The sequence below is a fragment of the Fusarium odoratissimum genome (genome assembly GCF_000260195.1).
Source record: "Fusarium odoratissimum NRRL 54006 unplaced genomic scaffold supercont1.1, whole genome shotgun sequence".
Lineage (NCBI taxonomy): Eukaryota > Fungi > Ascomycota > Sordariomycetes > Hypocreales > Nectriaceae > Fusarium > Fusarium odoratissimum.
Genome location: NW_022158687.1, coordinates 2,687,460 through 2,700,629, shown reverse-complemented (window position 1 = coordinate 2,700,629; position 13,170 = coordinate 2,687,460). Strand labels below are relative to the sequence as shown.

The 13,170-nt window shown below is 49.4% G+C and overlaps 5 protein-coding genes across 14 annotated transcripts; 3 read left to right on the top strand and 2 right to left on the bottom strand.

Moving 5' to 3' along the window:
* The first annotated feature begins 71 nt into the window (after nt 1-71).
* Nucleotides 72-2,142, top strand: FOIG_00938 (U2 small nuclear ribonucleoprotein B''). Of its 4 annotated transcripts, XM_031197444.1 has the most exons (4): nt 72-328; nt 388-604; nt 655-1,198; nt 1,260-2,142. In XM_031197444.1, the coding sequence occupies exons 1-3, from the start codon at nt 243-245 to the stop codon at nt 961-963; spliced, it is 612 nt and encodes a 203-aa protein (XP_031073211.1). In that variant the 5' UTR covers nt 72-242; the 3' UTR covers nt 964-1,198; nt 1,260-2,142. The 4 variants fall into 4 exon arrangements, with proteins under 4 accessions (XP_031073211.1, XP_031073210.1, XP_031073213.1 ...); XM_031197443.1 differs by having other exon boundaries at nt 655-2,142; XM_031197446.1 differs by having other exon boundaries at nt 388-1,198.
* Nucleotides 128-1,972, bottom strand: FOIG_00939 (uncharacterized protein; the record flags this gene model as incomplete). 2 transcript variants are annotated; one of them, XM_031197447.1, is made up of 3 exons in its annotated part: nt 128-1,185; nt 1,279-1,500; nt 1,562-1,972. In XM_031197447.1, 3 exons carry the CDS (start codon nt 1,970-1,972, stop codon nt 1,021-1,023), a joined length of 798 nt encoding a protein of 265 aa, XP_031073214.1. In that variant the 3' UTR covers nt 128-1,020. The 2 variants fall into 2 exon arrangements, with proteins under 2 accessions (XP_031073214.1, XP_031073215.1); XM_031197448.1 differs by lacking the exon at nt 1,279-1,500 and having other exon boundaries at nt 564-1,185.
* Nucleotides 2,143-2,490: 348 nt separating the features above from the next.
* On the top strand, nt 2,491-5,014 carry FOIG_00937 (mannosyl-oligosaccharide alpha-1,2-mannosidase). 2 transcript variants are annotated; one of them, XM_031197441.1, is made up of 3 exons: nt 2,491-3,230; nt 3,291-4,630; nt 4,687-5,014. In XM_031197441.1, the coding sequence occupies exons 1-3, from the start codon at nt 2,738-2,740 to the stop codon at nt 4,921-4,923; spliced, it is 2,070 nt and encodes a 689-aa protein (XP_031073208.1). In that variant the 5' UTR covers nt 2,491-2,737; the 3' UTR covers nt 4,924-5,014. The 2 variants fall into 2 exon arrangements, with proteins under 2 accessions (XP_031073208.1, XP_031073209.1); XM_031197442.1 differs by having other exon boundaries at nt 2,491-4,630.
* A 444-nt stretch (nt 5,015-5,458) lies between these two features.
* FOIG_00936 (AAT family amino acid transporter) lies at nt 5,459-11,108 on the top strand. Its single transcript, XM_031197440.1, has 4 exons — nt 5,459-7,000; nt 7,062-7,269; nt 7,322-7,531; nt 7,587-11,108. Exons 1-4 carry the CDS (start codon nt 6,670-6,672, stop codon nt 8,647-8,649), a joined length of 1,812 nt encoding a protein of 603 aa, XP_031073207.1. The 5' UTR covers nt 5,459-6,669; the 3' UTR covers nt 8,650-11,108.
* FOIG_00935 (uncharacterized protein) lies at nt 7,533-11,756 on the bottom strand. 5 transcript variants are annotated; one of them, XM_031197439.1, is made up of 4 exons: nt 11,216-11,745; nt 10,323-11,139; nt 9,801-10,214; nt 8,829-9,744 (listed from the first exon to the last, which is right to left on the bottom strand). In XM_031197439.1, exons 1-4 carry the CDS (start codon nt 11,516-11,518, stop codon nt 9,692-9,694), a joined length of 1,587 nt encoding a protein of 528 aa, XP_031073206.1. In that variant the 5' UTR covers nt 11,519-11,745; the 3' UTR covers nt 8,829-9,691. The 5 variants fall into 5 exon arrangements, with proteins under 5 accessions (XP_031073204.1, XP_031073202.1, XP_031073203.1 ...); XM_031197437.1 differs by having other exon boundaries at nt 7,533-10,214; nt 11,216-11,756; XM_031197436.1 differs by having other exon boundaries at nt 8,827-10,253.
* Between the last annotated feature and the right edge of the window lie 1,414 nt (nt 11,757-13,170).

Below are 13,170 nucleotides of genomic sequence, written 5' to 3'. Positions count from 1 at the left end.
TAGGGTAGGTAAGCTTGGGCCACAGCGGCTGTGCTTGTCTTGTAGTGCGAGGCTGGCAATTCTAGGCTCGGCGAAAAATCTCCAATTCATCAACACCGCCGAATATCGATATCTTGGAATCCAATTGCGCCCATTATCAATACCACAGTCTTGGTATAACCAGTACCGGAAAAGTGCCGAACTTTCGATTGCGACACATCGATTATCAACATAGAACCACCGACGTCTGTTCAACTACCACAATGGCCGCTGTAACAACCGCGCCTCGTGGTCTTCAACCAAACGCATCTTTACCAGCCAAGGTTCAACCTATTCCTCCTAATCAAACGTGAGTCTTTTACTGCCCTGCACTGCCCTGCACCTTCTCAAGTCGTGCTGACTCCTCAGTCTCTACGTAACGAATCTCCCCTCCTCGAAAATCCAGAAAGCCGACCTGCGAACCGCCCTCTACCTACTCTTCTCCACATACGGACCTGTCCTCGACGTTGTCGCTCTTAAGACAATGAAGATGCGCGGTCAGGCCCATATCGTATTTCGGGACGTTCAGTCTGCTACACAAGCTATGAGATCTCTTGAGGGACAAACATTCCTCGGTCGCGACTTGGTCAGTGGAGCCTTTCCGTGGTGGTGGAATCAGCCTAACTCGTTCGCCAGAAAATACAATATGCGAAGTCCAAGTCCAACTTTGTGGCTAAACTCGACGGCACTTTCAAGATCCCTAATGTCGCAGGTGCCACCAACGTCGAGCAGACTGAACTGCAACAGAGCATCTTCAACGCTCCCCCTCCCGGTTCAGCGCCGGCACCGACGCCCGGCTCTGGTCTTCCTGCGAAGCCTGCTGTGAACGCGGACCACGTTATGGAAGACGCCGATACACCAGGTGGCCGAGGACAGAAGCGAACCCGTGACGATGAGGATAGTGATTCGGATGTTGCCATGGAGGAGGACAGTGATGATGATTGATGAGCAAGAATGAACCCATGAAGGTCGGCGACATTTCTGAGAGACGCAATCGATACGCTACTGCATTGCCATTTCTTTAGGGACCCATAGCCCTACGCAACCTCCTACAAGTCCGAGCCATATCATGAGATAGTTCGTCCTGTCGCACTCGAATTTGGAAATTGCGTCTCCCAGCAAGCAGGGGTGGACAAAGAAGGATGGGACGCCCGTGATAGGGTGGTGCTGTGAGCAAGATGTTAGTTAGGCCGACCAATCTTGACGATACCCAGAATCTTGGAATTGACTTGTGCAAACAGCTCTCCCCAGAAAACGTACATCGGCCGAAATACCGCCTACATTGCCCAGTGCCCGAAGCCCGGCCTTGTACTCGTCTGGTACAAGGCGGCGAAAGACAGTGTCAATGTTGAATGCTGGCTCATCGGCAGGTAGGTTGCGTAGATTGAACCATAGACATGGCACACGATACGTGGGGTGAAGGTGAATTTCATACTCCACCATGGCAACTTCTGGGCGAGTTCGTTGTCTGATTAGAGCGGCCTGTCATAATCTGTAAGACGAAATTCAACATTTGAAAGATATTATATTGAAGATAAGTTACCTCGTCTGCTTCTTCAGCATCTAACATATCCTTATCCCCACCTATTGGTATATGCGTTTTGTCGTCTGAGAAGGAGAATCCATCCAAATCTAGTGAAAGATCTCCATGATCTAGATTAAACTCAAGAGGCCGCCTTATTTGGATATATGTTGTGAAACCCCCACCATAGGCGAAGTCTGTGCAAAGAGCATTGCAGAGCCTCAGCTTCCACCGTGCTCGTTGGGGGCCCAAAGACGCTTGGCAGTATTGTCTGTCAAGGTGATGGCATGCTTCTGAGAACTCTTCTACGGTAAGAGAAGGGAAGTTTTCAATAGCCATTCCGACTGGATTATTGTGGTCGAGGTCTGGAGAGTTTTGATACCAGAGGTGAAGTTTGTGATTGAGTTGGGTATCACTTCCACGTGCCGTCATTTTAGGTGCGAAGGGTCCACGTACCTAAGCTGGTGGTAATTTTAGTGCTTAGATCTAGCACAGCATGATTGTTTGACAGGACTATATTTGGTTGGGTGTAACATTCATGTAAGCTTTGATTTGTTAAGGTACCTATTTATTTGTTTCTAGGGACTACCGACGGTACCGGTAAGGAGTCAAAAGGTTAGAGTTGTACTTGATGTCACATAAAAAAAGGAAACACTTTCACATCATCAACCACGATTACTTTGCTCTCCCACTGCAACTCATAAATAACATAAGATTCGACTGATGGCAGCTCATGCAATGACATCATTAGTCAAGTCTGCTTCTGCCATTACAATGACTTCAAATAAGTCATACAGTAGGTAGTGATTCAAGTTGTAACGATTTGGTTTCGCAATATAAAAGGGAAACGGAATTGCTAGGTCCGACTGCTCGGGCCAGGGCGCTAAACTTGACTGAGAGTTGGTGTCGCAATCGCAAACGACACCTTTTGTATAACCCTGGTCGCGTGCCGTAAAGTAAAAGCTACCCCAAGCTCCTGATTTCGGTTCTGTCTGTATTTCTGTCCTTTATTGGCTCTGGTTGTTTCGTCTCAAGCTTGAGACTTTTCTTGCCACGTTCTTTGTCAACTGCTTCCTTGCTTGCGACCTGTACATACTAGTTCTTGTCCTGTCTTGCACTGTGAATTCTAGCGTCTTTTCGAGTCATTTGCTCTCACTCTACTGGCTAGTCCCACCTAGAAATGAAAACACCAAGTCAATGATTCGAGATCCGTTCAACATCCACCGAACCACAAGCACCTTTGGACGCCCGCAATCTCGAAACATTCCTGCGCCGTCGCAGGCCGAGGCCGATGAAGTAGCTATGGCCTTCTCTATGCCCCGAACCGTTCCGTCCTTTGATAGTCGTCAACGAGAGCTTGAGGATCGATTCTGGGGTTCTGGCCAGAGATCCAACAAGTCGGATCGACTCCCAATGTACAAAGACAAACCTTATGCGTCGCCTTACGACGATGAATACAGACCCTTTTGGAAGCGCAAGAAGTGGATGGCTATTATTGCCTTCGTTGTTTTGACATTAATATATTGGACTGGATCCTCGAAGAAACCCTCGCCGAAGCGAACTGTAACAACCGATTGGAGCTACACAGGCTTGTCCAAGGATGATAGAAAGGCGAACTGGGATCACAGGAGAGATCGTGTGGTCGAGGCATTCGAGCTGAGCTGGGATGCCTACAAGCGATATGCCTGGGGTACGTTCGGCCGAATATCTGGACGGGCGATTCAAATTGGCTGACCGAAGAACTCGACAGGATTCGATGAATACCACCCAATTAGCAAGACAGGTGAAAATATGGCACCAAAGGGACTCGGCTGGATCATAATCGACTCTTTGGATACTATGATTCTCATGAACCTTACATCTCGTGTCCAAGACGCTCGTCATTGGATCTCGGACTCCTTGACATGGGATCAGGATCAGGATGTCAACACCTTCGAGACGACAATTCGAATGCTGGGTGGGCTTCTAAGTGCACACTACTTATCCACCGAGTTTCCGGGGCTTGCGCCACTGGCCGAGGATGACGAGGGGGCAGCCGGCGAAGATTTGTATCTTGAGAAAGCTAAAGACCTGGCTGATCGTCTCATGAGCGCATTTGACTCCCCATCTGGCATCCCATATGCGAGTGTCAACCTTGCTAAGTTCGAGGGCATCCCCTCACACGCAGACATGGGAGCGTCGTCGACGGCGGAGGCCACAACTCTCCAGCTTGAATTCAAGTACCTCGCAAAGCTCACAGGAGAAAAAGACTTTTGGGACCGTGTGGAAAATGTCATGAAACTTGTCGACAATCAGGGAGCTCAAGATGGCTTGGTCCCCATCTTTATCTATGCAACCTCGGGCGAGTTCAGGGGTGAAAACATTCGTCTGGGAAGCCGCGGCGACTCATACTATGAGTATCTTATCAAGCAATATCTTCAGACGAATAAGCAGGAGCCTATTTATCAAGATATGTGGTACGAGGCGCTTCAAGGCGTTCGCAAACACCTCGTCACATATACTTCGAACTCGAAGTTCACCATCATCGGAGAGCGACCGAATGGATTAGAGATGCCACTTAGCCCGAAGATGGACCACCTTGTGTGCTTCATGCCCGGTACAATAGCTTTAGCGGCCACAGAAGGCCTTACTGAGGCTCAGGCACGCAAACTGCCGACGTGGTCGAAGAAGAACGAGGAGGATATGCAGCTGGCGCGAGAAGTCATGGAGACATGCTGGAGAATGTACAAGTACATGGCAACAGGGCTATCGGCCGAAATCACCTACTTTGAGATTGACAACCCGCCAACGGCTTACGGTAATCCTCGAAATGGTCCAGTTAATTTCGACACAAGTCCGGACGCGGAGTGGCGCAAGGACTTTACTGTCAAATCTGGCGATGTTCACAATCTCCAGCGACCCGAGACGGTCGAGAGTCTGTTCTACATGTGGAGGATCACCAACGACAACCGATACCGCGAATGGGGTTGGGAGATGTTCAAGTCTTTCATGAACCACACAGCTGTGAGAAATGGAGGAGGCTTTACGAGTCTGCGCAATGCCAATGTTGTCCCGCCTAAAGTGCGGGACAACATGGAGAGCTTCTGGCTGGTAAGTGGTAAAGATGTGAGCAAGCAGCCGGTCAAGATGCTAACATAGCCACACAGGCTGAAACACTCAAATACTTTTACCTCCTGTTCTCACCTCCTGATCTCCTACCTCTGGACAAAGTCGTTATCAACACCGAAGGACACCCACTGCCTCGCTTTGACATGGGACAGTTATTCTCTACAGGATGGAAGAGAAAGCCAAGAGACGCCAATGGTAAGATCATCGCTACGGCCGTCAAGGTAGAGAGTAAAGAGAAGGAGGCCGTTATGCAGGACGCCAAGAAGGTGAATTAGAGCAGCTGATACCGTGGGTGCGGTGATTGGATGCCGTGAATAAGCTTAAGTGATGCAGGGTGGCGAAGTTGCGTTGAGCGTATGTAGCATTTATTTGATATATCATACTGTTTGAGCATGGGCAAAGACTTGAATAGAAGCCTGAAGCCTTGGTACTGAGTTTCTTGTCTCAAATGTCCCTTCTGGTCAAGACCGATACTCTTTTCGTGGCTTTGCAGCTGCCTTTCTGGTCCAAGCTTCAAGGAAGGCAGGGTTGTGACGATCTCGAAAAATATGGTTCGATGGCTTACGGGCTTGTGCTTGTCTATTTGACGAGCAAGAACAAGGAGACAGATAGGAAAGGATCCGCTTCCCCGTGTTTTTGCTCTTGGCATGTGATTGTATTTGCGATAGGCCCTGGATTATCGTATCTATGAATCGGGACTCGTGAGGGCTAGAACGTGAGGTAGAACAAGGGGATTTCCTTTTGTCGGGACCGAGAAGAGGGGAGACGCAGTTAGCCGATGGATGGAAGGGTCCTCGTATCAGGGCTGAATTGAAATGGAAGAGGGAGGGACGGGAGTGTGATAGTCAAACTTAGTGATGAATGCACCTGCTGGAGATGGTTTAGGTGGGTTGCTTGGGAAGACAGGGGTTGCTGCTGTTGGTTTTGAAGGATTACCTTAGCTTGTGATTTATTTTCGATATTGCATTGGGTCATGGTGTATGTATACTGACCAAAATCTAGTGTTTTGTCTCTCGGAGATCTAAGATAGAATCCACCATTTTCAATACCGAGTAGTGAATCCACATCTTCAATTCTTTACGTATTCTTTCAAGACTGATCGGATGCACAGACAGACAGAACCCGGCAGCATGGTCCAGGCGGTAACTTCAGCGTGCGGGGGGGTCCAGCCAAAAGGCGTTACAGCGTTACAACGACTCACTCTAGACGTTCTAAAGCTCCCCACCTCCACTGCGATAGCGTCACCTCGGTCCCTCTCCACCAATGCCCGTGGTTATTCCTCAACGCTCGGGGCGTTTGACAGCTCGATCTCAGTGGCGTCTTAGTTGACTTCGGATTAGCATTTGCTGTAAGTGGTCAGAAGATGATTTGATCTGATACCAAGGATCCCTTTGCCCATTGGGGGTCGTTCAACGCCAAGCAACTGTCACCGACTGTATTACTCCCTCTGAGTCTAGAATGATAAGCCCACCTCCAGCCCCTTCTCACACGACCTTGACGTTATCTACTACCTTGTTTCTCTTTCTGTTGCTTTGATTAATTGATTATTGCGCACATGCAGTCCATTAAACTTGACTGCCCCCATTTTCAGCTCTAAACTTAAACATCGCATGTCGACTTATATATTAACACATATCCACTCTTTGCGACAGCTACATCACTGCTCTTTCTAACTCCACTACCTTCTTGGTGGCGATATGCCGACCGTCTCACTACGACTATCGAGACGATCACGATATCAGCAAACCAATACATTGCATCAAATACAACCACCTTTTCTCACACCTTGAGTCGTTCGCTAAAGCACTGTGACCCTGACGAACCCCACGAACCAGCGTCCTCCGCCCACAAACCGCTTACTCACAACATATACCTCCCACTCACCTCCCACATCCGCATACGCCTACGCTTACAACTCCGACAACAATCCCCAGCGGAGGGCCAGCTCCAGTCATCCCACCGTTCGGGATCGACCAAGCGTGAGCTCGGCCCGCGCCCAGCGCGCAGGCTCAAGCGCAAGAATGGCGCCTCACGATGTCGAGCGCGGGAGCATTAGCAAGATGAAGGAGGAGTCGCTCGCCCCCGGGAGTTCTTTTAGTATGCGCGAGCCCGAGTACGGTGATATTTCCCCGCCTTCGTACTGGGACCGGTTTGTCGATGGGTTTAGACGTGATCAGAGATCGAGTTTGTTTACGAATGATCCGTTGGGGCAGCACGAGGGATCCGGGAGGGTGCATGATGGAGCGCATTACTACGATATCCAGAGTGCGATGTTGGAGACGGCGAATTCGGGCCTTGCGAGAGAGTTGAAAGGAAGACATTTGCAAATGATTGCAATTGGAGGCTCCATCGGTGAGTTTATTCATGGTGGTTACAGCATGCCTTGATGGAGAAAACTAAGACATAGACATAGGTACTGGGCTTTTTGTCGCATCGGGAAGAGCTTTGGCAGATGGAGGTCCAGCATCGATTTTGCTGGCTTTTACAATCGTGGGTGCCATGCTCTTTTGTACGTGTCAAGCGCTGGGTGAGCTTGCAGTCATTTTCCCAATTGCTGGATCGTTCTCATCATGGGCGACTCGGTTCATCGATCCGTCTTGGGGATTCGCAATGGGGTGGAAGTGAGTGTTCCTCTTTTGCTGCTGGCCTGGCCTTATATACTGACTTACACAGCTACGCGATGCAATGGCTCATCGTGTTACCGCTCGAGATCATCGCCGCATCCCTAACCCTCTCTTACTGGGACGAGAGTCTCACACGCGCCATTTTCGTTTCTGTATTCCTAGTCGTCATCATAGTCATCAATATGTTTGGCGTCAAAGGCTACGGTGAAGCCGAATTCATCTTTTCCATTATCAAGGTCATTGCTGTTATAGGCTTCATGTGAGTGCTTTCAACTACATGTCCTCAAGCGTTGCAGAATTAACATTCCACTCAGCCTTCTCGGCATCGTTCTCAACTGTGGCGGAACGCCAGATAGCGGGTACATCGGCGGCCGCTATTGGCAAAACCCTGGTGCTTTTAACAACGGCTTTAAAGGAATGTGCAATGTGTTTGTTACAGCTGCTTTCTCCTTTGCTGGCACTGAGCTTATTGGCCTTGCTGCCGCCGAAACAGCTAATCCGCGAAAATCGCTGCCAACGGCTTTGAAGCAGGTGTTTTGGAGGATCACGCTTTTCTATATCGTTGCTTTGACCTTAGTAGGACTGCTTGTTCCACACAATGACCCTCGACTCGTGGGCGGTAACAGCGATGCGGATGCATCAGCCTCACCTTTTGTCATAGCCATTGAAGAAGCCGGCATTCAGGTCCTACCGTCTGTCATGAACGCGGTCATCCTTACTGCCGTCCTGTCCGTCGGTAACTCTGCCGTCTTCGGTTCCTCGCGTACCCTTGCCGCTCTTGCAAACCTTCGGCAGGCCCCCAAGATCGTCGGTTACGTCGACCGCAAAGGCCGCCCACTCGTCGCTATTGCGATCGCAAGCGCGTTCGGCCTCATCGCTTTCCTCGCAGATCTGCCCGAACAAGGAGCTGTCCTTGACTGGCTCATGGCCATCTCAGGCTTATCAACCATCTTTACATGGGGCTCTATTTGCGTGTGTCATATCCGTTTCCGCCGTGCGTGGGCTGCCCGAGGCCGCTCTGTCTCCGAGTTACCCTTCCAATCCCAGGTTGGCGTTGTGGGTTCTTGGGTTGGTATCACACTGAACGTTCTTGTCATCATCGCGCAATTCTGGGTCGGCGCCTTTCCCATCGGCTGGCAAGAATTAACAAGCGCCCAGGTCGCGCAGAATTTCTTCCATAAATGGGTTGGCGCACCCTGCGTTTTGGCTTTTTATATATTCCACAAGCTTTATTTCCGAACTACGTTTGTGAGAATACGAGATATGGACGTCGACACTGGACGTCGGGACTTTAACGTCCCTATCCTTGTCGCTCAAGAACGAGAGGAACGAGAAGGTTGGCCCCGATGGAAGAGATATTATAAGTTCATGTGCTGAGCCATGAGAATTATGACGAAATAATAAGAGGCGTTGGATATGTATCTCATTGTGGATTTGGTTATTACCCAGGTTAGCATGGAGTTGAATTGGATGCGCTCAGAGCGCGGGATTCGTTACTTATGATCACCCACTATACTACCTTTTGTATCTGCACTTGTAATAACGCCATGTTTATGCACACCGTTTCGAGTCAATTCCATACAGCTGCGGAGGTGTGCTGAGCGTCATACAATACCATGCCACGGCATCAATTAATATTAATCACTGAAAGGCACTCTTGTGCCCCTTGTGATGAAGTTTCAGAAAATGTGATAGCAATGGTATCTAATTCGAGTCCCCCATATGTTAATACGTCGTCTTGAGAACATGCCCGCATATCAACTAGGCTGATCGTCCGCTTCCTGCCAAATAATTTGTCTTCAGCAGCCTACTACGTCAGCGAGGCCGTGAAATAAGCAAATAAGAAAGAGCAAAATAAAGGCAAAAAAAGATAAAAGACGAAGACCCGAGGGCTATGATGCTTTTTCAAGCGGGGTTTCCAAGGCGGAAAGTAATGCTGATGAACCCTCATGAATCATAACTCGTGCGTTTGCATGCAGATATGCACACAACATAACTGAAGACTGTAGCAATATAACAGGGCGCACATTGAGATCTATTTAAGTCCGAGTGTTCTCCCTAGCAAAGCACTCTTCTCTAAAAGTCCCAGAAGTCCTTCTTGGAGGATGCGTTCTGCCGTGTGGGAAGAGGCTGCTCGTCCAGTTCACCGTAGAGCCAGTCTCGGTTGGTACCCTTTCGACCACCCATGCCATCGCCTGCAATGTTGATCTTGTGCTTATCTGTGTTCTCTCTGACTTCGTTGGTGGGCGCGGTGCTAGATCCTGGTGTTCGGGTAGGGATCGATTTGGTGGCTGTTGCTTGACCGCCAGATGTCTCGCTCGTCTCATTGTAGAGCCAGTCACGCTCGGTACCCTTCTTACCGCCCATACCATCACCTGCAATGTTGATCTTGTGCTTGTCGGTATTCTCCTTGATTTCACTAGCAGGTGCGGCGTTGGATCCTGGTGTTCTTGTAGGGATCGGTTTGGTGGTCTTTGAGTCACCAGCTGTCTCGCTAGTCTCATTGTAGAGCCAGTCTCGCTCAGTACCCTTCTTGCCGCCCATGCCGTCGCCTGCAATGTGAATCTTGGCACTCTTGGTCAAGGGAACGCCCGAAGCAACAACATTGGGTTGCTTGCGGGTGGGAATCGACTGAGGGACATCTTGAGTCTCTCCATAGAGCCAGTCCCGGTTGGTGCCCTTTCGCCCTCCCATACCATCACCGGCGATGTTGATCTTGTGGCTATCGGTATTCTCGATTGGTCGGTTTTCCTTCTGAGCGGCAGGAGACCTGTCGTATGTGTCCCAGTTGTGTTGCATCATTTGGACAGCTTTCTGGTGGCCTTCAGGGACACGATCTTGGGGGTGGGCTGGTGACTCGTCACTGATATCGAAGTGGTGGTCAAAATCTTTTCCACGGTCTTTCACGTTGGTGATGTTGCCTAAAGCGCGTTCGTTTTGTCCTACGTCCTCCTTGTCAAACAATTGATTCTTATAAAGCCCTAGGCCCTCGTTATGAGCATAGCCCGGGGGATGGGAACCGGGGCGCGGTTGCTGGGGCACTCTCTCACCGTCGTCAAGTAGCTCGAAGTGTGCGTCGGCATCGCGTCTAGGCTTGGCAGCCGGGTGGCCTGGTGTCTCATCCACAACATCCTTGTCAGTGTCCCAATGGCGAACATCCTGGGTGCGCATAGTTCTGGAGGGCTTCACTTTCTGTGGCGTCACGAAATCCTGGAAAGACCATTGGCTGTCGTGCTTAGACTTTGGTCTTTCATCAAAGGATTGGCCCGGCTGGGGGGCGTCCTGGGGGTCACTACCATCGGCAAAGTCGAAATGAGAGAACTTCTTTGGGTTAGGGCGGATATATCGCTTGTTCTTGGGCTGAGGCTGCTCCTCCGGTTGCTCGACATGCTCTTGACCATCGAAAATTCGCGAAGGCTGGAAGTTCTTACCCTGGCCACGCTTCGAAGGCGACATATTTCGACGGCCAGAGCTGGGTGAAGTGGGTTCGTCACCCAAAATCTCGGTGAAAGACCGCTGTCGAGGGCGGCTAGTACCAGCGTAAGGAGATACAACACTGGCGGGCTCCGCTTCAATTTCATCTCGAGGACCAAACAGCCTCAAGGATGCATGGGGGTCGCGGAGGGCATTAGTGGAATTAGTTCGGTTTCGCGCAACGGTCTCGTTGTGGCTGGGGGCGACAGGGGCACCAGTGCCAGCCGTTCTGATGCAAGACTGGATAAATGCGATCTGCTCTCGGCTATCTCTAATGGGCCAGTTGCGGCCAGACTTTCCAATCACTTCAACTTGCTTGAGAAGCGAGCCCTGGTCCCATTGGAGTCGAATCTGAAGAATTTTGCCAGCTTCATCGAAGGTCACAAAGTGAGTCTGTGGGGAGCAGTTAATACATAGTTCGTGTTGGCGCGAGGCAGAAAAGAGCACTCAAAGCAGATAAGCAACGTACAATGGGGAGGTAAACATCACGGGCAGACAAAAAATTGTCATCAAGGCCTGGGAGATAAGGACCGCCTCCAGTTTGAAAGCCGAGACCTGTGTCAACTTCTAAGACAATGACGTTTTGCCCATCAACAATATTGAACACTTCCTCCTTCTTCTTTGCGACCTGCTTCTGAAGCGCATTCAGATGTTTGATGATCTCAGTAGGACCAGAAAAAGTCGTAGTCGTGGTAACGTAGTGCAGTGCAGCCGTATCGGCCAGCAGAGACGAGCTGGGCGCAGCAAGGAACTGCTTGTAAGTGGCCGCCATGTTGATGACGAAGTTGCGACTTATGCAGGGTAAGGAGCGTTGTTGATGTCTCAAGTGAGTTGGCGGCAGAATAAGTAAACACAAAGAGCCGCGGCTTGATGTGACCGAGGCAGAAGAACACGACGGCGAAGACAACGATGATGCAAGAAACAAGTTGCGAAAGCTTTGAGTTGGGGAGAAGGAGAATGAAAATCAAGGGAGGATGGAAAACACGGATTCAAAACAAGTTGGAAGTGAAGGTGGGATTGGGATCTTAGTGGGAGAGTCAGGGGTCCAAAGGGACCTGCCTATTGGTGCTGGGACTAACGGCCCCCTACCTTGGACTTTAGTTCCCCTCATCTCCCTAGCCAAGCATGATGAATTCTAGGATCTTCTTATGATGGCGCAGTCAAGGAGCTAACGTTTCTAATCTTGGTTGGATCTGAGGGGAAAGTTGAAATGAAAGGGATGATAGCCCTGGCCAGAAATGATGCACTTACACGACGCCTGTTTGTTCCTGCCAGCCATAGGCCGCCACTCTTCATCCAATTGTATATGCACTAATAATACACCAAAGTTATGTTTGTTAGAGTAACAGATTAGTACCTAGTCGCAATTCGTTGTTTGCTGATAGAGAAAACCTAAGGATTGAGTTTCGCTGTGGCTTCAGGAACGCTATTGTGAGTAGTCCCTGAAGGAAATTGATAATCGATTCACCACTACCTAGGTAGGTACTCACTCATAGAGGAATTACTTCCACCGGTAGAACTTTAAATCGAGGTTCGCGACATTCAAGCAAATTTGCCAAGTTGGTCTAAATCGCTCCAGCAGAACACATAACTATAGGCTCCCCGTCATCTTTACAAATTTGTCTATGTTTGCTAAGTTTCGGTTGCCTAGATGTCGTGAATGGCACTAATAACATGGACCCGTTTGCTCTCGAGTCCCACTTGTCGACGGGATGAATATCAAGGTCAGATTGGCTCTTATCACAAATTTCAAGAACTCTCAAGCCAGTGCCACTATATGCAGATGACATCTCTCATTACGGTTCAGTGGCAAGGTATCACTTAGTTGACTTTACATCAATGCATCGATAATGTATGCTTATTATACTTGTACCCGTCTGTGCTTCGACTTGAGTCTACATCTCAAACGGGCATGGCTTTTTCATGTGAGACTAATGTACCGTACCTGAGAAATACGGAGCCCCAGACCGAACCAGGGGCCCCATCACCTCGCTACTCCACAGCGTTTCAGCTCTTTTGATGCACCTTTCCTATCTAGGAATATCTGAGCATTGTTATCAAAGGCTATGGCTGGTGGTAAAGATGGTTCCCTCTAACGGTATAATGTTTATCACAAAATCATCAGTCATGGAATCTATGACGTGAAAGATATGATTTGCATGTGGCACTTACCAGTAAATATCGTCATAACTCAGCCCTACGGACGTCACGGATTGGATGCTGCTGTTAAATGTGCACCTTCTTGAGCCTGCACCTATCCATAAATAGTTGTATGAGCTCTCATTGTATGTTCTTGAGAGCATCATGGGCTAAGTAGATAAATCTAGAGTCTGGTATATGCTATAATGCCTGATCCTCATGGATTCATAATGCAATTCAATAAAAGGCACAAAGTAATGCTTCATGTGTGATGCCGAGAGTTTC

What these genes read in the sequence shown, in the direction of transcription:
- FOIG_00937 (XM_031197441.1), top strand. Translation starts at nt 2,738, where the DNA reads ATGATTCGAGATCCGTTCAACATCCACCGAACCACAAGCACCTTTGGA. An exon ending in CTACAAGCGATATGCCTGGG is followed by an intron (nt 3,231 to 3,290) that starts GTACGTTCGGCC and finishes AGAACTCGACAG; the next exon opens with GATTCGATGAATACCACCCA. An exon ending in ACATGGAGAGCTTCTGGCTG is followed by an intron (nt 4,631 to 4,686) that starts GTAAGTGGTAAA and finishes ATAGCCACACAG; the next exon opens with GCTGAAACACTCAAATACTT.
- FOIG_00938 (XM_031197444.1), top strand. Translation starts at nt 243, where the DNA reads ATGGCCGCTGTAACAACCGCGCCTCGTGGTCTTCAACCAAACGCATCT. An exon ending in CCTATTCCTCCTAATCAAAC is followed by an intron (nt 329 to 387) that starts GTGAGTCTTTTA and finishes CTGACTCCTCAG; the next exon opens with TCTCTACGTAACGAATCTCC. An exon ending in CATTCCTCGGTCGCGACTTG is followed by an intron (nt 605 to 654) that starts GTCAGTGGAGCC and finishes CTCGTTCGCCAG; the next exon opens with AAAATACAATATGCGAAGTC.
- FOIG_00936 (XM_031197440.1), top strand. Translation starts at nt 6,670, where the DNA reads ATGGCGCCTCACGATGTCGAGCGCGGGAGCATTAGCAAGATGAAGGAG. An exon ending in TGCAATTGGAGGCTCCATCG is followed by an intron (nt 7,001 to 7,061) that starts GTGAGTTTATTC and finishes ACATAGACATAG; the next exon opens with GTACTGGGCTTTTTGTCGCA. An exon ending in GGATTCGCAATGGGGTGGAA is followed by an intron (nt 7,270 to 7,321) that starts GTGAGTGTTCCT and finishes TGACTTACACAG; the next exon opens with CTACGCGATGCAATGGCTCA.
- FOIG_00935 (XM_031197435.1), bottom strand. Translation starts at nt 11,518, where the DNA reads ATGGCGGCCACTTACAAGCAGTTCCTTGCTGCGCCCAGCTCGTCTCTG. An exon ending in GTGATGTTTACCTCCCCATT is followed by an intron (nt 11,140 to 11,215) that starts GTACGTTGCTTA and finishes TGCTCCCCACAG; the next exon opens with ACTCACTTTGTGACCTTCGA.